The 25,346-nt window shown below is 38.6% G+C and overlaps 1 protein-coding gene and 1 pseudogene across 2 annotated transcripts in view; one reads left to right on the top strand and one right to left on the bottom strand.

The window, feature by feature from the left end:
• The window catches only part of NDUFAF2 (NADH:ubiquinone oxidoreductase complex assembly factor 2), a 168,747-nt gene that overhangs the window by 72,193 nt on the left and 71,208 nt on the right, over window positions 1-25,346 (top strand). For both annotated transcript variants that reach the window (XM_061393461.1, XM_061393462.1), the window contains exon 2: window positions 19,805-19,894. In XM_061393461.1, coding sequence (XP_061249445.1) covers window positions 19,805-19,894 — 90 coding nt within the window. The remainder of the gene's footprint in view (window positions 1-19,804; window positions 19,895-25,346) is intronic.
• On the bottom strand, window positions 1,995-11,604 carry LOC133233310 (prohibitin 1-like; annotated as a pseudogene).

The raw sequence follows: 25,346 nt of genomic DNA, 5'->3' as shown, positions 1-25,346 counted from the left end.
GTTATTTTTTATAAACCCACTTTTCCTTGTTAGAAAGAGTTTCCTTTATTAAGAAAGATTAAAAGAAAAAAAAATCACTTCTAGGGAAAAAGTTGTTTTTAGTCCATGTAATTTAGGATCTCATCAAGTACTAAAAAGTTATTTGAGAAATAAAACATGGGAGGGCAGGAGAAGGGGACGACAGAGGATGAGATGGTTGGATGGCATCACCGACTCAATGGACATGTGTTTGGGTGGACTCCGGGAATTGGTGATGGACAGGGAGACCTGGTGTGCTGCGGTTCATTGGGTCGCAAACAGTCGGACACGACTGAGCGACTGAACTAAACTTATTTATCCTCTATCAGCGCTAACTGTGCTCTTGACAAGAAGTGTTGAGTGTACCCAAACTTACATTTAGTTTTATAGAGTAGTTTAACTATTTTGGTTGTACATTTGTTGACATTAAAGGGTGATAGGAAATGGTATATGCACAGACTTTGAAGTCATGCAGACCAGAATTTAAATTCCATGTTCTGTACTGAAAAATTGTGTGACCTTGATCCAAGTTTATGTTTAAGTGGCATTTAGTTAATTCACACTGTTGTCAATGATCACCTCTGTATAGTTTGATGACGTTTTATGAAGACACTTTTTTAACCTAATGCGTAAGGTCTTTGAATGAATAATGATGAAATAAGTTTATATTCCTTGGTTTTAAGAGCTTTAAGAAACGGCTTGATGATGATTCTAGTATGATCTCCCAAATTTCCTTTCAGTTCTAGCTTATTTTAAAATTATATTGTTAAAATTTGGAGATATGAGTAACATGCACCCTAAACATCCTTGTTCCAGCCAGCTTCCTACTTGCCTGGCATGGAATATTGAGTGTCTGTGATAAGCAGAAGATACTGTGTTTATACAGAAAGGAGTTTGTAATTCACTTGGAAGAAAAGCTACAGATGAAATATATAGAAAAACATGCTTGTTCTTACTTGTGTGATAAGCCCCAGACCTTTTAAATGTATCCATTCACTTCCTTTCAGGAGACCACGTCTTAGTTACCAGAAGCTGAAGAACTGTCATTACAGGGCTACATAATCTGTAAATTTTATATACATGTGCTTGCACGTACATGCATGTACACATACATATATGTATGCAATTATGGTAAAACACAAATAACATAAAATTTTCTATCTTAGCCAGTTTTAAGTGCACAACTTAGTAGTGTTAAGCACATTCACATTGTTTTACATCCAATCTCTAAAACTCTTCATCTTGAAAACCTGAAACTCTATACCCATTAAACAACAACTTTCCTTCCCCATTTGTTCCCGTCAACCACCGTTCTGTTTTCTATTTCTGTGAACACAGAAGAAAGTAGGCACCTCATATAAGTAGAATCATACAGTGTTTGTCTTTTTGTGACTGGTTTATTTCACTTAGCATAATGTCATCAAGGTCCTTCCGTGTTGTAGCATTTGTCACAATTTCCTTCCTTTTTAAGGCTGAATAATATTGAATCTTATCTATATGCCACAAATGTTGCTTATTTGTTAATCTGTCAATGGGCTCTTGGGTTGTCTCCATCTTTTGTCTGTTGTAAGTGGTACTGCTGTGAGCATGGGTGTACACATATCTCTTCAAGACTCTGCTTTCAGTTCTTTTGCTTATATTCCCAGAAGTAAAATTCTGGATCACATGATAATTCAATTTTTAACTTTTTTGAGGAGCACCGTACACTTTTCCATAGCAGCTGTACAGATTTACATTCCCACCAGCAGTGCACAAGGGTTCCGTTGTGTCCACATCCTTGCTGACACTTGTTATTTTCTTTTTTTTAATAGTAGATATCTTAATAGGTGTGAGATATAGTAGTATAATTTAAGCCAAACTTTAACACAGAGAACATTATTATGGAATATACAATCTTGTTTCGAGATCATGGCAAAAGTCTAAATTTGAATAGGAAGGTGATGCTGAACATCTTCGGGGCTGTGATCCAGACGGCCCAGGAGGTGTGGGCCTCAGGGGGGCAGCGGGAGGAGCACCGACTGCCCGCAGGGCAGGTAGGTGATGTTCCGCGAGCACGGCAGCTCCTATGCGATGTCCTCCGCGGCCTCCCGCTTGCGCAGCTGGATCACCGCCTGCGATGGCAGTGGTGGTTGCGTGCGAGTTGGCTATCAGCTCCGCTTGCTTTAAGTCGCCCTCCACGGAGATGATGGCTTCCTTCTTTTGCTGCTCAGCCTTTTCCTCCACAAATCTGGCCCTCTCTGCTTCCTGCTGAGCCACCTGTTTGGCTTCCACCTCTGTGTGAACTTCCCAAAGGTCAAGGATAGGTCATCCAGGATGAGCCCAAAGGTCACTGCTTGCTCTGTGAGGTCATCGCTCACCTGTCTGGGGGCCAGCTCTCTCTGGGTGATCAGTTCTCCAGCCGAGCCACCACGGACTGGAGGATCTCTGTAGTGATGGACTGGCAGCACACTCTCATCCTAGTCCTCTCCAATGCTGGGGAAGATTCAAGGAAGCTGGCTAGCCACCGGCCAGAAGAGGATGCATATGGTGGTGATGACATTCTGTAAATCTTTGCTACCAGTGTTTACTGGCACATTACATGGTTGAGAGCAGCAGTCAAAGATAATTGGTTTCTGTACCCAAGGGATGAGGAAGTGAGTCCCTTCTCCTATGACAATGTCCTGCACTCCACCGAACCTATCAAAGATGACAGCTCTGTGCCCAGCATCAGTATTATACAAGGCAGAGTTCACCACGCCTCCTGCAATGGCCAAGGCCAGGCCAAACTTGCCAATAGACTCTTTGGTAGCCGTGTCTCCTTTGGCTGGACCCACTCACACCTGCTTCCACTCTGACCTCCACATCTCAGTTTCTTTGTTGATTTGGCTTTATCCAGGAATATATTTGTAGAGACCACTGCTGCTGCTGCTGCTACTAAGTCACTTCAGATCACTACTCTCCACTAAAATCCATTTTCTCCTTCGTGAACACACAGCTAGACTACATTTACCAGCATCTTTTAAAATTAGGTGTAGCTAGTTTTTTATGTTCACTGTTTTTTTCTAGTTCACTGTGAGTGGAAGTAATGTGAGTCACTTCCTGACCTAGCCAATAAAACTCTGCATATATGTTTCTCAGGGCCCTCTCTTCTTTTTAGCTGAGTGAAATGGCAGTGCTCAGGAAACCTTGAAAGTCATATGTTGACAGTGGCTGAATAGCCATCAGCACGGATCCTTAAATGACTGACTTACCTGAATGTCTACCCAGGATGGTTATGTAAGAAAGAAATATAGTACGATTAGGGAGGTTTTTCTATTAATATAGACATGAAACAAGAAGGGCCTGGGTGGGGGTTGGGGGTGTAATAATGATATAAAAAGATTAAATTAGAGGAACATTAATAAGTATTTATGTATTTTGTTGAAAGTTTGCATCATGGATGGCGAGCAGTAGTAAAATCAATTGAAATTGTCTTAAAATAATTTTAAAACATACTATTGACCAATTTAACAAGAAAAATACAATGTTAAGTATATTCATATTAATGTTATGAAAACAATTGAAGTTTTTAAATGAGGAAGTGAGTAAAGCAATAGTACAATCCAAAGACTTGAGAGATTTTAAGGGAGAAGCAACTGAGGCTCAGGACAGGTGGATGTCATAGGAGGGAAGAGGAGTGCTCATGCTCAGTCACGTCTGACTCTTTGTGACAGCTTGGACCATAGCCCCCGGGCTCCTCTGTCCCGGGCAAAAGTACTGGAGTGGCTGGCCATTTTCTATTCCAGGGGATCTTCCTGACCCAGTAATTGAACATGAGTTACCTGTGTCTCCTGCATTGGCAGGCAGATTCTTTACCACTGAGCCCCCTGGGAAGCCCAGATGTCATAACGACTGATGAATCAACAGACCAGACCATAGGTTTCCAAGTCCTCATGAGTTAGTCCTAGACAGGAGATTTACAAGGCTAGAGAGGGCTTGGCAACTCAGGCACTTGACATCATCCTTAAGCCATAGACAAGTTTCTGTCCAGACAGGTGAGAGCGGTTACAAGTACAATGTATATGGAGCAGAGGCATATAACATTCCCCTTCCTGTAACAAATTGGATTCAAATCAGGTTATCAGGCTAGAACTAAAGTACAGGGGAAAGGCCAAGGGACAAAACCTTTGCTACTTGACTGGTACCAAAACAAAAATGACCTCCTATTGGTACTTCACTAGTGGTCCAGTTGGTTAAGACTCCATACTTCCACTGCAAGGGGCATGGATTTGATTCCTGGTTGAGGAACTAAGATCCTTATGCTGTGCCCTGAAGCCAAGAAAAACCCCAAAGCAAATCAATTACATTTTAAAAAGTTGCTTCATATTGATCGCTTAGCTTGGGGTGTCTTATTTCCCCGCTTCAACATGGTATTCCCACATATGAGAACTTATGAAGACAGGACAACTTCAGGGGCTAGATACTAAGGATGTATTACAGAAAGATACAAAGCTCTGTGTAACAGAAGTGTAAGGACATCAGTTCATGGTTGGTGCTCATTAAGTGGTTAGTTAGACAGGGAGGCCTGGCGTGCTGCAGTCCTTGGGGTCGCAAAGAGTCAGACATGAATGAGGGACTGAACTGAAGTGGTTAGAGTAATAGATGCAATCCTGGTAATTTTCATCATAGAGATGAAGTTAAAATAATGAGATCTAATATTATCTAATATCATTGGTGTAACTTTAATGAGCCACTGCAGAGTAGCAATATATCTCCATCATTTTTTTGAGTATTCCAGTGTGTGTACTGAAAGATTCAGATTCCACAGGACAAGGCAGATGTTCATCAACTCTAAAAAGGGGGAAGGTATATACAATATAGTTTTGTATCAGAATTCTATTCCTGCATTTGCCTTGGAAACCACAGTGAGGTCTTAATGCTTTTATATTTTTGTTTTAAAGCAAGTTCCCAACCTACTTGAATTCCAAAAGTTCCACATAAGCAGCTTGCTTAAATTGAACACATTTTTCAATAGTAATTGTGTTATAAATGGCAGTTCGGTTTCCAGAATAATTCTCAAATCCCTTTTAACCCTCAATTCATCTGAATTGCTGCATGTTAGCAAAAACACCAGAGAAGGCAATGGCAACCCACTCCAGTACTCTTGCCTGGAAAATCCCATGGACGGAGGAGCCTGGTGGGCTGCCGTCTGTGGGGTTGCACAGAGTCGGATACAACTGAAGCAACTTAGCAGCAGCAGCAAAAACACATATTGGTTAGCAATGGAATTAAAGAGAGTTGCAATAACTCTGAATGAAGGCCGTGAAATATTAGTTGCTCAGTCCTGTCTGATTTTTTGTGACCCCATGGAGTATAGCCCATCAGGCTACTCTGTCCATGGAATTCTCCAGGCAAGAATACTTCAGTGGGTTGCCATTTTCTTCTCCAGGGGATCTTCCTGACCCAGGAATCAAACCCCAATTCCAGGCAGATTCTTTACCATCTGAGCCACCAGGGAACTCTACAGTTTTCTAAAAGGAGAGATGAAGGAAAAGAAAAGAATGTGTGTGTGTGTGTGTGTCTGTGTGTATCAGATCAGATCAGATCAGTCGCTCAGTCGTGTCCGACTCTTTGCGACCCCATGAATTGCAGCACACCAGGCCTCCCTGTCCATCACCATCTCCCGGAGTTCACTCAGACTCACGTCCATTGAGTCAGTGATGCCATCCAGCCATCTCATCCTCTGTCGTCCCCTTCTCCTCCTGCCCCCAATCCCTCCCAGCATCAGGGTCTTTTCCAATGAGTCCACTCTTTGCATGAGGTGGCTTCCCTTGTAGCTCAGTTGGTTAAGAATCTGCCTGCAGTGCAGGAGACCCCCAGGTTTGATTCCTGGGTTGGGAAGATCCCCTGGAGAAGAAAATGGCAACCCACTACAGTATCCTTGCCTGGAAAATCTCATGGACAGAGGAGACTGGTGGGCTGCAGTCCATAGGGTCACAAAGAGTCAGGCACGACTGAGCAACTAACACTTACTTACACTTACTTATATATATATATAAACTTTTTCAAGTAGGTTTGACTCAGCTGAAATTTTTTTCAAGTGGGTTTAGTAATAAAAGGTGGAATAAAAGAAGAGCCCAAATTATGCTTTAGTCGTTCTGAAGGGCAAGGAAGCAGGTGGGCTTTGGATTGTTATGAGCCCTTTGCCAACCAATAGGTGGTGCTATTGTCATACAGTAGTTAAGTTGCTCTCTGCCCAAAGGGCAAGGAGGATGTGGGAAGTAAGTGTCAGCTAAGTACTATGCACATAAATGTTGCTCAATAAATACGATTCTGCTCTTCTGAATGAATCAGATAATACTGATGAATAAAACCACTTTAGCAAAATGTTACTGATATGTTGCTAAATTATATTGTCTCTGGACTCTGGAAGCTTATAAAGAAGTAGCAAGGCTTAGGAAAAAAGTGTTAAGCTTTATCATTTATTACTACTAAAAAAGAAATTTTAAGTCCAGTTATTTGATTCTTTTGCAGGTAATATCCTGACGTGCATTACCAGTATACTCTTGACTAGAGACAGTCCCCACATTCTTGTGCACAGTAATTTGGAGACACCCGTCTTAAAGTACTCCGCAACTGAAGTAGGCCTGTATCTCCTTAGGGCTTCCCTGGTAGCTCAGTCAGGAAAGAATCTGCCTGCAATGCAGGAGACCTGGGTTTAATCCCTGGATTGGGAAGATCCCCTGGAGAAGAAAATGGCAACCCACTTCAGTATTCTTGCCTGGAAAATCCCGTGGACAGGGGAGTCTGGTGGGCTACAGTCCATGAGGTTGCAAGAGTTGGACATGATTTAGTGACTACACTACCACCACTCCTTAGGGTATGAAATTTAAGGAACAATCCTGCATTGTATTACATGGATCACTCAGGAGTTTGTGACAGATCACAGGATTAACTACGTGAAAGATTGGGTAGGAAGAGAAGCAATATGGTCTTTCTGCTATTCACAAGATCTTGATTTTGTCTGGAGAATGAATATATGTTCATGGGTGGATTTTGCAGTTTCAGAAGTGCAGTACGCGGTCTGCATTAGTGAATTGCACAGTGCTTCTTGGGACTCTAAGAATGTAAGGAGGTTGTCTCCAGGGAAGGGGAGGAGAGAAAAGGTAAATTGTACTTTGGACCCCTGCCTGCCTCAACCAGAGAAGCTCTGCTTTGAACAGTTTCATAAATTCATCTACTAAAGAAGGTATTTTTAAAAACAAGAGTTTGAAAATTACTGACACCTCAGTCTCTTACCAACTGAGCCCAGTTTTTATACTTAGAAATCTGGTTCATAAATACTAGTATAGTTCCTGTTAAATAGATGTATGTATCATGAATGTATCATGTTTCATTAGATAAGTATATGTGGTCTCTTTCTATATCAGAATAGATTTCTGTTCATTCATAAGTAGTGCCTAATGTTAACCAAACTAAATAGATGAATGAAGAATATTAGTAATTTCATGGACTAAAAACTAAATATATATATATTTTAAAATTAAGACTAATGCATCACAAAATACACTCTATTTTCACTAAATTATCCATATTTAAAATTGTCATCTGTTTTGTGAATTAGTCATGGTAGCTAACAGTGCAGTCCTTGATGCTTTTATGATCTTTGAGAAATGGCCAAGAACTTTGATTTCTGTGAAACTGTTTGGGTCTAGAAAGTAATCAAATGATCAGCCATGTCATCTACCTTTCAAATCTGAAAATAAAATTTGAGGTAGTCCCAAGGTTTGCAAGTGGTATAGCGTAGTTTAATAATTCTCTAAATTTTAATAGTATTTGCCACTTTAAAAAATTAATTCCTTCAGCTTTTCTCTTTACCTCTCTATTGACAGCCCCAAGTATTCAAATGGAAATCAAATGCTTTGATTATATTTGTTTTACAACACTATGAGTGTTTGCTAATTTTGAGAGGAGAAAATACTATTCCTTTTTATATTAAGGATGTACCAGATTGGAATTTGTTTGTTTTAGCTAACAACTTTCACTTGAAAATGAAAAAAAATAATTTTCAGTCAATCATAAATTTCCTCATTGTAAGAATAGTCTTTTTAAAACCTGAAATTTCTGTATAATATGTCTTAAAGCCTGTTTAATTTGGCTAAAAAAATTTTTATACCCTCCTTTATTTTCCTTCTCTTTTTATGTGTATTTAAGACATTTAACTCATCTGTCATAATTCAGACATAGTTATATAGCAGAATCATCAAATGTTAGTTTTTTGTGTTATTTCTTCAAATGTTCAAATTCTCAACATAAATATACTTTATACATTGAATATAATTTAGCTTTACAAAGAACTGTAGAATATATTAGATGAATAAAGTACTTCAAGATACTGATTTCCTAAACATCAATCAAAACCAGAAGGCTGCTTCTCTTTCAGCTCTTCAAAGTGAACACATTATTATGTATGTTCATAAATAGTATGAATCCATCATTTGAATTTTTGTTTTTAATGATTAATTCTTTTGGGGGTGAGGGACAAGTGTAATTACAGCTGCACTTTTTCTGAGCATAAAAAATTCCTTGCAGTTTGGAAACTAGGTGATTTTATACAGAACATTCAGGTGTCTATTTTTTTTTTTTAAACATAGCTATTTTCAATGTTTGATTTCCACAGTAATGGAAAGGACATAAATGAAGTAAAATACTGGACATTTCTAAGATGTATGTGCCTGACTTGGGACTAGAATCCGAAAACCTACTGAACTTTTGACTTTGAATCTTTTTAGATTATTGTAATAGATTCTTCAATATATAGGGACTTCCCTTGTAGCTCAGTCGGTAAAGAATCTGCCTGCAGTTCAAGAGACCAGGGTTCGATTCCTAGGTCAAGATGATCCCCTGGAGAAGGAAATGGCAACCCACTTGAGTGTTCTTGCGTGGAGAATCCCATGGACAGAGGAGTCTGGTAGTCTATAGTCCATGGGGTCACAAGAGTTGGACATGACTTAGCGACTAAACCACCTTATTGTTTGAATAGCATTTGGAGAATTTTCAAGTTTTATTTGCTTATAATATTACTGTTGTTGGTTGTTCGGTCGCTTAGTCATGTACGATCTTTGTGACCCCATGGACTGCAGCATGCCAGGTTCCTCCATCCTTCACTGTCTCCTGGTCAGTCAGTCACTTCAGTCACTCAGTCGTGTCCGACTCTTTGCAACCCCATGAACTGCAGCACGCCAGGCCTGCCTGTCCCTCACCAACTCCCAAGGTTCACCCAAACCCATGTCCATCGATTTGGTGATGCCATCCAACCGTCTCATCCTCTGTCATCCCCTTCTCCTCCTGCCCTCTTTCTTTACCAGCATCAGAGTCTTTTCCAGTGAGTCAGCTCTTCGCATCAGGTGGCCAAAGTACTGGAGTTTCAACTTCAGCATCAGTCCTTCTAGTGAATATTCAGGGTTGATTTCCTTTAGGGTTGACTGGTTTGGTCTCCTTGCTGTCCAGGGGACTCTCAAGAGTCTTCTCCAGCACCACAATTCAAAACTATCAATTCTTCAGCGCTCAGCCTTCTTTATGGTCCAACTCACACCTGTACATGACATGACTACTGGAAAAACTGTAGCTTTGACTGTGTGAGCAAAGTGATATATCTGATTTTTAATATCTAGGTTTGTCATAGCTTTCTTTCCAGGGAGCAAGCATCTTTAAGTTTCATGGCTGCAGTCACCATCGGCAGTGGTTTTAAAGCCCAAGAAAATAAAATCTGTCACTGCTTCCACTTTTTCCCCTTCTATTTGCCATGAAGTGATAGGACCCAATGCCATGATCATCCTTTTTTTAATGTTGAGTTTCAAGCCAGCTTTTTCTCTCTCCTCTTTCACCCTAATCAAGACACTCTTTAGTTCCTCTTCACTTTCTGCCATTAGAGTGATGTCATCTGCATATCTGAGATTGTTGATATTTCTCCCAGCAACCCCAGCTTGTGATTCACCCAGCCTGGCATTTTGCATGATGTACTCTGCATATAATATTACTATGGAACTCTAAAAAAAGACAGTAAATAAGAGTTTATTGTCCATGTGAAAAAGCATAGACACAAATTCGTAGTAGGTTCATCTTTTCTTGTCTTAAATTTTGATGTTCTTCCTGTGTACTTTAAGACCTAAATTTTACAAATGTTATTTATGGCCTTTGAAAAATTTATGAAGTCAGATTTAAACAAAAGAATATTGTTGTGCTATAAACTTGCCACAAAATGTTTATGGTAATAAAGGAAGTAGATCCCTTGCGATTTTTCCACTGTTTTTCTGGGTATAGTTTAAGACCTTTCACTTTTGGATTCTGAAAAGTTAAACCATATTGTATAAGGCATTTTAGAATAACCAAGCATTTTTATATAATTTCGGATTTTCTAAGATAGAAGAAGCTGAGATTCCTTATGGGAAACCTGTAAGAATGGGGAAGCTAATAAGATTTTAGGTAATCCATTGAACTAGTTGGCAGTCTTAAAAATTCTGAAAGCTTATCTGGAATGCCTCTTTAATTACTTTTAAAGAAGTATTACCTGCTGAGACCTGCTGAGATAGTCTTCAGTGCTCACATAAATATATGTAGAATATGTCAAATTATACAGTCATCTCATTTTCAAGCAGGAATGCCTCATTTGATCACTATGGGAAAATAATAGCTTATGATAGTTATGAATAAAATGTTAGTTTTTAATTGGATATCTATAATGATATTATGTGCAGACTTTGTAAATGCTAATTTTAAAGTGTTAAATGGAAAATGCTTACTGTTAGGATTCCAAAAAAAGCTTAGGGGCAAATACTGGCTCTACAACTTTAATTAGTTGTGTGTATTTGGATAAGCTAATCACCTTATGTCTCATTTTCATCATCTGTAAAAGATTATTTTAAGGATAACGGATGATATATCAAGGGCACATAAACATTGCCTGGTACATAGCAGGTTCATAGTAAAAAAAAGTTATCTCTGAGTAACTTCAGTCAAATTACGCTGTAAGTCAAATTGGAAAATGACTTTCAGTGTAAGGATTCTTATTTGGTACTCTTAATTGATGTTTTTTAAAAAATGTACAAGAGTTCAGAATAACAAGGTTTTAAGTATCCAAATCTAACATATATAGTATGGGTCTTGGCTTTCAGTAGCCCACGCTTTCATATATTATGCATTGACACTTCTAAGCCTCCTTTCGTATGCAAAATTCAATCTTCTATACATCACCACACAGACTGATTTAGAATTATTACCTGGTTTGCACTGATCTCTGCCACTGGGGTAAAGGACCAGACATCAGTCAGGCAGCAAAGATCTTCCTTGGCCATCCTGCCTACTTCATTACCATTCCTCCAAGCCAGGGGCTCCTGTCAGGCATCAAAGGCCTGAATCTTGCTTGTTTTCAAGGGCATAGCTATCCCAGAGATGTGTCACTTTACTCAGCCCAATCTCTCTTTCCACCTCAAAGTCGCCCCTGAATTCCATTCATTCTCCTCGCGGTGCTCCACCAGCGGGAAATACTGGGCTGGAAGTAGACAGCTGGTTGAAAACCTTCACCAGGATTGCATGTGCTCGTGGGCCACAACCAACATAGGCCTCCATCTTTGATTTGGTATTCATGGAAGAAAGTTTATTCTTCACTGTGGTAGATATTTTGTGAGTTGTGATGCTTCAACATTTAAAGTCTGCTTAAATATTTTTCCTAGCCTGTGTGGATGGATTAGGAAAGAAGCAGTGGCCCAAGTAAGGAGAAACGTGTAAGTCTGCCGTTTCATTCTTCTGGGCCATTGGTGTCACCTGCCTCAGACTGGCACCTGTCAAGGGTCTTACTCATCAGTAGGGTCACTGAGACCCTAGGATAGCAGTACAAATTAGAAATCTTATAAATTTCTAACCAAGTAAGTTTTATTTAGTTTTCCAATGTGTAGGGACACCCTAAATGGAGAGGAAAGGGAAATTACATCCAAATAAAAAAAAAGACAGAATCCTCTCCTCTTAATGATTCTGACCAGAACCAGTGTTTATCAGGATGGTTACAAAATGATGATTTTCCAGCTCTTACAGTTACTACACATATCCTGTTTAGCACTGTGGTAAGCAAGAGTCTTTTAATCTCTATTTACTTATTCATCTGTTTATCTATATTTTTAGTGGTTTGGCTTTGTGGATTCCATTTCTTTTCAGTGCTATATAGTTCTTATGCATTTTGGTCTCAGAATCCCTTTAAACTCCTAATAATTATTGAAAGAGCTTTGTTTGTAAGGTATGTATTTAATATTTATTGTATTGAAACTAAAATGGAATTTTAAAAGTATTTAATAATTCATTAAAAATAACTCTAATAAATCCATTACATATTTATGGAATGAATATATTTTGATCAGAAATAACTATACTTTCCAAAACAGAAATATTTAGAGAAAAGAGTAGCATTGCTTTGTTTTATATGCAAATCCTCCTAATGTGTGACTTAATAAAAGACAGGTGGATTTTTCATATCTGTTTCCTCATTCAGTGTGTTACTATATCACATATCATGTAACCTCTGGAAAACTCCATTGTATATTCATGAAAAAATTAAAAGAGGAAAATAACATCTTAGCATTATTAAAGGCCTCAGAAACACCCTAAAAGGGTCATAGGCACTCTGCAGATCTCCCTTTCACACTTTGACAATTGCTGGACTGTAATCCCTGGATTATTTTGGTGCTCAGATTATCCAAGATTTAGCCAGTGTCTGCACCTTCAAGCTGGCTCTTAAGTCCTTGTAACAGGCCCCTATTATCATCATTGTTTTTTTTAAAACTCTTGTTTTTTTTGGCATAGCAAGATGTTCTAGGCTCCCCTTGAATCCACCCTGCCCTAGGCCTGAAATCAACCATTTTTCTGAGGAATCCTGATTTCTTTTGATGGATGATGGCATAGAGACCAAGATTTGAGAATTAGGAATCCTTCTTGCTACTAAGGCCTTTGCTTCTAGGCTCTTTCTGCAAATAGAACCAGAAAAGTGTGTACATGTATATGTGAAAATACATATATTTGTGTACAAATACATGTCTATCTTATTTATCATAGCCAGTATCTCCAGTTTCAATCTGACCCCTGGTCTTTTTTGCCTTTCCCCATTGCATGTCTATATATCCTTCCACAATGAGAACCCTGGCTTCCAGTAACATTAATACATATACACATTTGCTGACTCACGTATCTAAAGTAGTTTCAGAATTGCCTTACCCATACCACTACAGAAAACAAAGATACTATAAACAGTTCAGGATGTATCTGCAGGTCTTTTCCTGCCCAAGACTTAGGGTACATATACAAATACCATGTTCATAAGTTACCTGCTATAGTTCTTTCTTTTCTTTCCCCATTCAGTGTAGTTGTGTTTTTAGTCTGAAATAAAGTTGGGTTTATTTGTTTCAGCTCGCTTTCATTTCCTTTATTTTCCTTTCACATCTATGTTTATTTAATTTTTTGAATATATAGAACATAAGCATGTTTTCAAACTTATTCAAAAGTATATACTCAGACAAGTACCACTCCCTTACTACTTCTAAGATCTTTGCCGCCTTCTTTCAAACCTTACCTAAGATTGTACATAACATAGGGTTTTTTGCAGTGAAGAGTAAACACAATCCAAACAGTGCTTCAGTGTTCATTGGCCATGTCCTATCCATACTAATTTCTTACTGGTATGTTGATTCCTATGCCCTGTATCAACATACGTGCCCCTGGGCCTGTCTCTCCAGACTAGTGTTCAAGGTGACTTCAGGAGGTACAAAGATAACCCATTACGTTTTAAAGATATTTATCTATTTTATGTATGTTTGAACACAATACAACTAGTATATTAAGTCAGTGATTTTCTGGGTTTTTTGAGGGGAAGGTAGGGTAAAGTAAAAGTATTGAAGAATAAAGCAAGTCAAAATTAAAGAAAAATATTAGGGAATTAATATCACAAAGTGTGACCGAGCTCTTCTTTCCCTTGTCTGTGTCCAGGGTCCTTATACTCTGTGCCAGAAATCCAGTAGAACAGATGAAATCTTTTACCTAAACCCATCATCTACCTGATACCAAAGAATCGTGTCTTTTTTCTACTTTTAACTAAATGGATTCCATATTTTTTAAAACAAAGTTTTAAGTTTGGGAAACAATACTTTGGGCTTCCCAGGTTGCGCTAATGATAAAGAACCTGCCTATTAAGAGATGCAAGTTCAGTCCCTGGGTCGGGAAGATCACCTAGAGGAGAGCATGGCAACCCACTCCAGTGTTCTTGCCTGGAGAATCCCATGGATAGAGGAACCAGGTGGGCTACAGGCCATAGGGTCACAAAGAGTCAGACACAACTGAAGCAACTTAGCACAGCACTATTACTTACACAGACTTTAAATCCATATACCATTGACCATTATTGATCTACCTAAATTCAGACTTTTGACTATTTTAATTTAGTATTTTTTAATATTAAGTAAAATATAGTATTAATTATATTGTTTTACTTAATATTCATGGAGTATACCACTGTTGATTGTTTTATTGTTGTATTAGGCCTTATTAAACCTATACATACATTAGATTTAATGTCTTTGTTATTAAGTTAATTTTTAAATGTAAATTAGACCATAAAATTGGACACTTGAGTAAGTACTTATATTTACTCCATTTACTAGATGGAATTTTTTTTTACTACGATATGTAGGATTGTCTTTATAACTCTTGTATGAAAACATATTAGAATGAGTAAGTGTTCAATTTGTGCATAATTTCTTACTAAGTACAAAGCATAAGTTTTATTCCCAGTTCATAGTTGTACAAGTAGCGTTTATTCTAAAGAATAGAATAGTCTTAAAACAGTTTATTTGAGGGGGAAAACCCATATCTAGTTACTAAGAGTTTATGCAATAAATTAAAGGCCTTATTTTGTATTGTTGAAGGTGTGTATATGTATTTCATAAACCTTTGATGTCATCTATTATCAGCGACTAATTCATGAATTACTCTTGTCTTTCCATATACACACCAATAGATAGGACTTTTGATTTTAAAATTCTTAACATAGGTTAAATGAGGTTTATAAAGTTGAGGGTAGGAAATGTATAGATATACACATGTATGCATTTACTGGTGCTGCTGTGAATGGTAGACCTCTCCATTCACTCCTCAATTTTATTGACATACACTTAAAACCTTATAGAACCCACATGAACTTTCAGAAGCCCATCTGTTAGCGTTTTGTATTTTAGATGATAATTTTCTGTACTTGTTATTGCTAAAAAGACATACTTACATCTTAGTATTAAGTTAGGGACTATATGAAGGCACAGATATTTTGACTCTCAAACGTTTTGAAAATTGTCATGTAAACATACTTCAGTAAATGTAGTCTATGCTAAATTTATGGTAACTCTTGTTATTATGATGTGTTTATATATGTGGATATAAGTAGCATTTTAGTAAAAATGTATGTATATATGTTGAGCTTCTGCTATGAGAGTAATGCAGCTGTCATTGTTGTAGGCCCCTTTTACCCTAGTTTTTATCCCTATAGCCTGGGAGCTTTACTACTGATTCCTTGTCCTACTGTGTATTTATTAGATAAGATAAGATAAGCAAAAGGGAACCCCTCTTGGAGAACCCCAGGATTAAATCAGCCTGATTAAATGAGTCTGTAATAAAATGCAGAGATTCCTTGACCTCATCTCAGAGTTTTTAGTCATTAATGACTTTTCTATAAAATCCTACTATTACTAAGGCAGAGGAAATAAAATTAGCTGCTCAGTAATCTTAGGCTTCCCTTTTGTAGTTCCCTATCTCCTGCACAGTCATTCCTAGAAATTTCCTTGTCTATAATTGAAAAAACAATTTTTTGGGGGGATGCTCCTTTTGGGATGTGGGATCTTAGTTCCTGGATAAGGGATGGAACATATGCCCCCTGCATTGGGAGCATGGAGCCTTAGCCACTGGACCAGCAGGGAAAGTCCCAAAGGAATTTTTTAATTGGTAGAATTTCATGTCATATAGGAGAGAGATTTGCAGGGAACAAAGTCAGCTTCTTGAATTATGTCACCTAGTCTGTTTGGATTAGTGTAAGGTTGGCCTAGAAGTGGGAAGAGAAAGTAGTATTTTGCAAGGCCCAGATTTCTCTCCCTGACTGGTTTGATCATTGTTAAGCCATACTCCTCCCCTCACCATTATGTACCAGTGTCTTCTCTCTTTTAACTTGCATTGCCTGAAATAGGCACACTTGTTAACTGTTGGGACATAGAAAATTACCTGGTTTCTTCAGGATTAAAGTTTCAATGACAAAGAAATGTGTTTTGAAACCATCATTTTGATAAAGTTGCTTCAAAAGGATATAATCAGGACTTTTTGTTTACTGACATATAGTTTTACAATATTGTGTTAGTTTCAAGTATATAGCAAAATGATTCAGATATATATATATATACACATACACACACACATATATATAAATACACACAGAGACATATATATATATATACACACACACACATACTTTTCAGATTGTTTTCCATTATAGGTTATCATAAGATATTGAATATTCCCTGTGCTATACAGTAAATCCTTGTATAGCAGTTTATTCCTATTAATCCCATATGCCTAATTAATTCCTCACTTTCCTCCCTTTCCCCTTTGGTCACCATAAGTTTATTTTCTATGTCTGTGAGTCTTTATGTTTTGAAAATAAGTTCATTTGTATTTTTAGATTTTACATATAAGTAATATATAATATTTGTCTTTCTGTGACTTAATTTAGTATGATAATCTTTAGGTCCTTCCAGGTTGCTTCAGATGGCAATATTTCTTTCTTTTTATGGCCAAGTAATATTCCACAGTGTAGTGTATGCCACGCTACATCTCCTTTATCCATTCATCTTCTGGTAGACACCTATGTTGCTTCCATAGCTGGGCTATTGTAAATAGTGTGCTGTGAACACTGGGGTACATTGATCTTTTCAAATTAGAATTTTCATCTTTTCCAGATACGTGCCCAGGATTGGGATTGCTGGATAATTTGATATCTCTGTTTTTAGTTTTTTAAGGAACCCCCTATTATTTTCCATAGTGGGGCCAAAAATGTTGATTCCCTTAGGCAGTAGCAGCAGCCTCTGGCATCTCTCCTATGTATACTTGCAGGGTGTGAAAGAGTTAAACACTTTGTTGTTAATAAAAAAAATTTTTAATTGGCCTACAAATTAATTGGTTTCTCTTTTTCTCTACACAGAACCTAGACTTATTCTGCCAAAATTACTTTTTCATACAATGATAGGAAATTTAAAATTTCTGAAGTAGTTTTAGTGACAGTAGTAATAGTAACCTTGTACAGGAGACAAGGAGAAAGACTGTCCCCAAGAAGAAGAAATGCAAAAAGGCAAAATGGCTGTCTGAGGAGGCCTTACAAATAGCTGTGAAAAGAAGAGAAGAAAAAGCAAAGGAGAAAAGGAAAGAAATGCCCATTTGAATGCAGAGTTCCAAAGAATAGCAAGGAGAGATAAGAAAGCCTTCCTCAGTGATCAATGCAAAGAAATAGAGGAAAACAATAGAATAGGAAAGACTAGAGATCTCTTCAAGAAAATTAGAGATACCAAGGGAACATTTCATGCAAAGATGGGCTCAGTAAAGGACAGAAATGGTATGGCCTAACAGAAGCAGAAGATATTAAGAAGAGGTGGCAAGAATACACAGAAGAACTGTACAAAAAAGATCTTCACAACCCAGATAATCACGATGGTGTGATCACTCACTTAGAGCCAGACATCCTGGAATGTGAAGTCAAGTGGGCCTTAGAAAGCATCACTACAAACTAAGCTAGTGGAGGTGATGGGATTCCAGTTGAGCTATTTGAAATCCTGAAAGATGATGCTGTGAAAGTGCTGCACTCAATATGCCAGCAAATTTGGAAAACTCAGCAGTGGCCACAGGACTGGAAAAGGTCAGTTTTCATTCCAATCCCAAGGAAAGGCAATGCCAAAGAGTGCTCAAACTACCACACAGTTGCACTCATCTCACACGCTAGTAAAGTAATGCTCAAAATTTTCCAAGCCAGGCTTCAGCAATATGTGAACCGTGAACTTCCTGATGTTCAAGCTGGTTTTAGAAAAGGCAGAGGAAACAGAGATCAAACTGCCAACATCCACTGGATCATAGAAAAAGGAAGAGAGTTCCAGAAAAACATCTATTTCTGCTTTATTGACTATGCCAAAGCCTTTGACTGTGTGGATCACAATAAACTATGGAAAATTCTGAAAGAGATGGCAATACCAGACCACCTGACCTGCCTCTTGAGAAACCTATATGCAGGTCAGGAAGCAACAGTTAGAACTGGACATGGAACAACAGACTGGATCCAAATAGGAAAAGGAGTTCGTCAAGGCTGTATATTGTCACCCTGTTTATTTAACTTATATGCAGAGAACATCCTGAGCAACGCTGGACTGGAGGAAGCACAAGCTGGGATCAAGATTGCTGGGAGAAATATCAATAACCTCAGATATGCAGATGACACCACCCTTATGGCAGAAAGTGAAGAGGAACTAAAAAGCCTCTTGATGAAAGTGAAAGAGGAGAGGGAAAAAGTTGGCTTACAGCTCAACATTCAGAAAACTAAGATCGTGGCATCTGGTCCCATCACTTCATGGCAAATAGATGGGGAAACAGTGGCTGACTTTATTTTTAGGGGCTCCAGAATCACTGCAGATGGTGATTGCAGCCATGAAATTAAAAGATGCTTACTTCTTTGAAGGAAAGTTATGATCAACCTAGACAGCATATTAAAAAGCAGAGACATTACTTTGTCAACAAAGGTCCATTTAGTCAAGGCTATGGTTTTTCCAGTAGTCACGTATGGATGTGGGAGTTGAACTATAAAGAAATCTGAGCGCAGAAGAATTGATGCTTTTGAACTGTGGTGTTGGAGAAGACTCTTGAGAGTCCCTTGGACTGCAAGGAGATCCAACCAGTCCATCCTAAAGGAGATCAGTCCTGGGTGTTCATTGGAAGGACTGATGTTGAAGCTGAAACTCCAATACTTTGGCCACCTGATGCGAAGAGTTGACTCATTTGAAAAGACCCTAATGCTGGGAAAGATTGAGGGCAGAAAGATAAGGGGACGACAGAGGATGAGATGGTTGGATGGCATCACAGACTCAATGGACATGAGTTTGTGTAAACTCCCGCATTTGGTGATGGACAGGAAGGCCTGGCGTGCTGTGGTTTGTGGGGTCGCAGAGTCAGACACGACTGAGCAACTGAACTGAAGTAGTTTAGAAGCTGCTCTTTCTAATATACCTAATTCTAAATGAAATCTATTCTTTTTCCTGTTAATTCTCTTATCGTAGGAGGAAGTGTGCAATATTTAAAGAGAAAATACTTCTTTTAGTAGTAACTATGTCATGTGCTTTGCTCTTAGCCTCTCAGTAGTGTCCAGCTCTTTTCGATCCCAGGGGTGTCGTCTTCCAGGCTCCTTGGTCCATGGGGATTCTCTAGGCAAGAATACTGGAGTGAGTTGTCATGCCCTCCTCCAGGGGATCTTCCCAATTCAGGGACTGAACCCAGATTTCCCGCACTGCAAACGGATTCTTTAACCTCTGAGCCACCTGGGAAGCCCAGGAATACTGAAATGGGTAGTCTATCCGTTGGCCAGGAGATCTTCCCAACCCAGGAATCAAAACAGGGTCTCCTGCATTGCAGGTGGATTCTTTACCAGCTGTGCTACCAGGAAAGTTCTGACTGTGCCATAGGTTCTTTTAAAAATGTGATACTCACTTTTGTTTTACAGGACAAACTATTCGAGAGAAAAGAATTGTAGAAGCAGCAAATAAAAGTGAAATAGACTATGAAGTGGGGGATATCCCAACAGAATGGGAAGGTAAGTTTCTGCTTTTAGTTATAACTTCTGGAAGGCAAATTATTTATATATAAAATCATTAATAACATGCATAATTTTATGTTTATTCTGTTTGCAAAAACTTTTACAGTCTGAATTGATGAAACTTTTTTTAAGCTTTTGTATTTCTTTGAAAGTTGTGACGATGTCACATTTCAGGAAGGGAACAGTGAGAAGAACTATGAGAAGCATTAGCAGAGCTCAGACTAGGGTGAAGGGAGCAAAGCTCCATATATGCAGAATTGGAGGAGGCACTCATTTTTGTGCGCTGGTCCTAAACTTGCCCAACCTCAGGATTTGAATTCTGTTTCTGTTTCATTCTCTACCCACATGAACATCTTCCCAGGAGGCTCAGTGGTAAAGAATCTACCTGCCATGCAGGAGACACAGGTTTGATTCCTGGGTTGGGAAGATACCCTGGAGAAGGAAATGGCAACCTGCTCCAGTATTCTTGCCTGGAAAATCCCATGGACAGCGGAGCTGGGTAGGCTACAGTCCATGTGGTCGCAAAGAGTCAAGTACAACTTAGTGACTAAACAACAACCCACTTGAACATGGGAAAGTAACTCATACTTCTCAGACTTAGTCTCCTCTTTTCTAAATTGTGGATAATATTTGTTTTAAATGCCATTTAGAATATTTGTTCAACTTAACAATTAGCTGCCCCTGTGTTTAGACAAGGATGGACACTTAATCCCTGTCAGGACTTTGGAATTAAGGTAAAAAGTCAAAGAAAGAACTAATAATAGCAGTCTTTCCATATGACTGGGAATAGTAACTTATGAACTTGGTAGCCTTTGGGGGACTGTCTTCAATCTACCACTTAACCTTTGTTACAGGAAAAAATCTCTTTATCTACTAAGAAGAAAATGGAAACCAGTCTGGAAAGAGAAGTACAATTAACCCTTGAACAGCACAGGTTTTGTTTTTGTTTTTGATTTTGTTTGTTTTGAACAACACAGGTTTGAAATAGGTCCACTTAGACTCAGATTTTTTTCAGTAAGTTCGTGCTATGGTATTACATGATCATTGGTTGGTTTATTCCGCTGATGCAGAACTGCAGATATGGAAATCTGACTGCAAAGTTATAGGTGGATTTTTAACTGCAAGGAGGTCAGTGCTCCTAACCTTGTGTGTAGAAAGACAGAATGTTTCCTAGGTTTCCAGCAACTTTCCAGTACCCAGTTCCACTTCTTTCTGAATGATGTTCAGCTGCAAGTTTGCCTTTGAGTTCTGTGTTGTAAATTTTCCCTTTCTCTTTACTAGTTCTTGACCTAGTGTTTGGCACATAGTAAGTGCTCAGTAAGTATATACTGAATACTTAAAACTCTTGCTTGTTATTTGCAACTAAAGGAAACTTAACTGAAACACCAAGTCATGCTCAGTTTCTCAGTCATGTCTGACTCTTTGCAACCCCATGAACTGCAGCCCTTCAGGCTCCTCTATCCATGGAATTTTCCAGGCAAGAATACTGGAGGGGGTTGCCATTTCCTACTCCAGGGGATCTTCCCTACTCAGGGATTGAACCTGCAACTCCTCTGTCTGCTGCATTGGCAGGCAGATTCTTTACCACTAAGCCATGTGGGAAGCCCCATGCCTATCTTATATATCTTATATTTGTCAAGTGTTTACCTGTATACCTCATATTATGCCATTGCTTTAAATCATTATATATATAGCACACTATATATGCTCAGTTGCTCAGTTGTGTCCAGCTCTCTGTGACCCCATGGACTGTATGTAGCCCACCAGGCTCCTGTGTCCATGGGATTCTCCAGGCAAGAGTACTGGAGCAGGTTGCCATTGCCGGCTCCAGGGAATCTTCCTGACCCAGGGATCAAACCTGTGTCTCCTGTGTTTCTTGCATTGGCAGGCAGGTTCTTTACCACTATAATCCTATGAGGTAGACATGGCAGTTTTACCCATTTAACAGAGAATCTAAGTTCTAGAAAGATTAGATAAATCACCTGGGTAATACAGCTATGCACTGTAAGCAGTCAGCCCTTTGTTTTCTAGTGGGTTTAGCTACCTTACACATGGTAGCTATAGTCATTGAGTTATTTTTATGTCAGCATGTAAGTGTAAATATGTCCCTGGAAATACCTTTTCTATTTTTCCGTATTAACTATGAAAATAGTAGAACTATGAGAAAAGAACATAAAAACAGAGACTTTTTGAACAAATACAGAATATAAAGTGGCAACTTCTAGGAGTAATTGAGCTTTCTTATTTTAGTTTCCAGTGTTATAAGCCTGAGTGGCTCAGATGGTAAAGCATCTGGCTGTAATGCAGGAGATCCGAGTTCAATCCCTGGTTTGGGAAGATCCCCTGGAGAAGGAAATGGCAACCCACTCCAGTACCCTTGTTTGGAAAACCCCATGGACAGAGGAGCCTGATAGGCTACAGTTCATGGGGTCGCAAAGAGTCGGACACGACTGAGCGACTTCACTTTCACTTTCAGTGTTATAAGCTACATTTGAAATTCTCAGAAAATGCCTCCCACCTTCTTATAATGAACCTATTTTTATCTTTTTTTTTTCCAATATTAGTATAGATTAAAATGTTTATAGAAATAAAGAAATAGGTAATGACTTATTTTTGAGTGTTTGAGACTTTCAGAAAATCAGAATGAAGTTCTGATGCTTTTATGGGTCCGTCCTGATCTAGTAATTCAGCATAAGTGTCCTGTGGATCATACCCTTAAAATAAATGTATCATCTAAGCACTGAAACAAAAATTATTTTTATAGTGTTGCATATCAAGTAAATGTAAAAAATAAGAACTCCATGAGTGAAGTGAGTCAGAAAGAGAAACATAAATACTGTATTCTAATGCACATATATGGAATCTAGAGAAATGGTTCTGAAGAATTTATTTACAGGGCAGCAGTGGAGAAACAGACAGAGAGAATAGACTTATGGACATGGGGAGACTGGAGGAGAAGGTGAGATGTATGGAAAGAGTAACATGGAAACTTACATTACCATATCTAAAATAGATAGCCAATGGGAATTTGCTGTATGGCTCAGGAAACTCAAACAGGGGCTCTGTATCAACCTAGAGGGGTGGGATGGGGAGGAAGATGGGAGGGAGGTTCAAAAGGGATGGGATATATGTGTACCTATGGCTGATTCATGTTGAGGTTTGACAGAAGACAACAAAATTCTGTAAGGCAATTATCCTTCAATGAAAAAAAAAAAAGAACTCCATGCCATGAAAAAGTAAGGTAAAATATAAAGATGTACACAAAACACTTTATACAGAAAAGGAAAGAGAAAAAACTTAAATAATGTCAACCCCAAATGAATTTAAAGTATTTTCAGGTCCAAATGAATATTATATTTAATTATTAGTAGTAGGGTACAGGTTCCCACAAGCTGCATTTTCTGCCACAATATGTATTAAACGGTTCAACCTTTTCATCTATCTGTATACTAAACATCTATTGAGGACCTCTGGATTCATGAAGTTTACATTCTGGAATGGGAAACAATAAATCAGATAAATAACTATATGGTATGTTATTGGCCCCAGAAAATAAATCTGATAAAGGGAGTAGGGAGTGTTTGGGAGGGTTTTGCAGTTTTAAGTAATTTTTAAAAATGCCTTGTTGAGAACACGGCTTTTGAATAAAGGCAGAGGAAGAAGCTGGTCATGCTGATAAGTAGCAGAGGAGCATTCCTGGAGAACCAGGGCTGAAGCCCTGAGGCAGGAGCATTTTCTGGTTTTTAAGGAACAGCATGGAAACCAGTGTGGCTGGTAGCAGGTGAGGTTAGAAAAGCAATAGGATGCCCAATCTTGCAGTCCTTTTGTGAGGACTCTGGCTTTTACTCTGAGATTGGAAGGCAGTGGAAGGTTTGAAAAGAGTTCTCATATGCTCTGAATTACATTTAACAGTATCACTCTGGGTGCTGCATTGCAGAGAGACTGGCTGGGGAGGGGGGCGGCGCCTAAATAAACCTTGGAGACAGGATGCTCTTGAAATAATTCAGGCAAGAGCTAATTGCGGCATGGACCAGAGTAACAGTGTGAGTGGAAAGAAGTGGTTGCATTCTGGATCTCTTGTAAAAGTAAAGCCAGTGGGATTTGCTGACACATTGGATGTGGAAAGTGAGAGAAGAACAGTCAGTGCTGACTTAAACTTTTGGACCTTACCTGGGAAAGTGCAGTTGCTGTTGCCTGAGTGGGGCAAGACTAGAAGGAGAAAATTTGTGAGAAGAAATTAGATCAGTTTTGAAAATGAAGCTTGAGATAACTATTAGATATCCAGGTAGAGATATTAAGTTGTATACAAGCCAAGAATTTAGTGGAAAAGTTTGGACTGGCAATAAAATGTGAGAGTTGACAGCAAATAAATGATATTGAAAAGCCAGGAGATAGGATGAGATCACACAGAGGATATATGTAAATAGAAAGTGAGACGTTCATACAGTATGACCCAGAAATCCCACTGCTGGGCACATATCTGGAGAAAAACATAAAAATACCCTAATGTTCATTTCAGTACTATTTACAATAACTAAGACATAGAAGCAACCTAAGTGTCCATCAACAGATGTATGGATAAAGAAGATGTGGTTAAAAAAAAAGAGGATGTGGTACAATGGAATACTACTCGGCCATAAAAAAGAGCAAAATATGCTATTTGCAGCAAGATGAATGGGCCTAGAGATTATCATACTAAGTGAATTGAGTCAGTCAAAGACAAACATCATATAATATTCCTTATATTTGGAATATAAAAATATACTACAAATAGACTTACTTACAAAACAGAAATAGTGTCACAAATGTAGAAAACAAATTTATGGTTATGGAAGACAAAAGGGGAGGTAGAAGGGATAAGTTAGGAGCTTGGGATTAACATATACACACTTGTGTGTGGGTGCATGCGCTCTCAGTCATGTCTGACTCTCTGCACCCCCATGGTCTGTAGCCTACTGGGCTTCTCTGTCCGTGGGGTTTCCCAGGCAAGACTACTGGAGTGGGCTGCCATGCCCTCTTCCAGGCATTCTTCCTTATCCAGGGATTGAACCTGCACCTCTTGCATTTCCTGCATTGGCAGACAGATTCTTTACCACTAGTACCGCCTAGAAAGCCCATATACACACTGCTATGTATATAAAATAGGTAACTAATAAGGACCTAGTGTATAGCAAAGGGAACTCTATTCAAAATTCTGTAATAACCTATTAATATATGGGAAATAATCTAAAAAGAATCTATATATGTGTATATATAACCGAACACCTGAAGTTCACTTTTCACCTGAAACTGACACAACCTTGTAAATCAACCATTGCTGTTGTTGTTGTTGTTGTTGTTGTTGTTGTTTAGTCACTAAGTCTTGGCTGACTCGTTTGCGACCCCATGGACTGTAGCCCACCAGGTTCCTCTGTCCATGGGATTTCCCAGACAAGAAAGACAAGAATAC

This window comes from Bos javanicus, chromosome 20, assembly GCF_032452875.1.
Source record: "Bos javanicus breed banteng chromosome 20, ARS-OSU_banteng_1.0, whole genome shotgun sequence".
NCBI lineage: Eukaryota > Metazoa > Chordata > Mammalia > Artiodactyla > Bovidae > Bos > Bos javanicus.
This window is presented reverse-complemented; position numbering and strand designations above follow the sequence as displayed.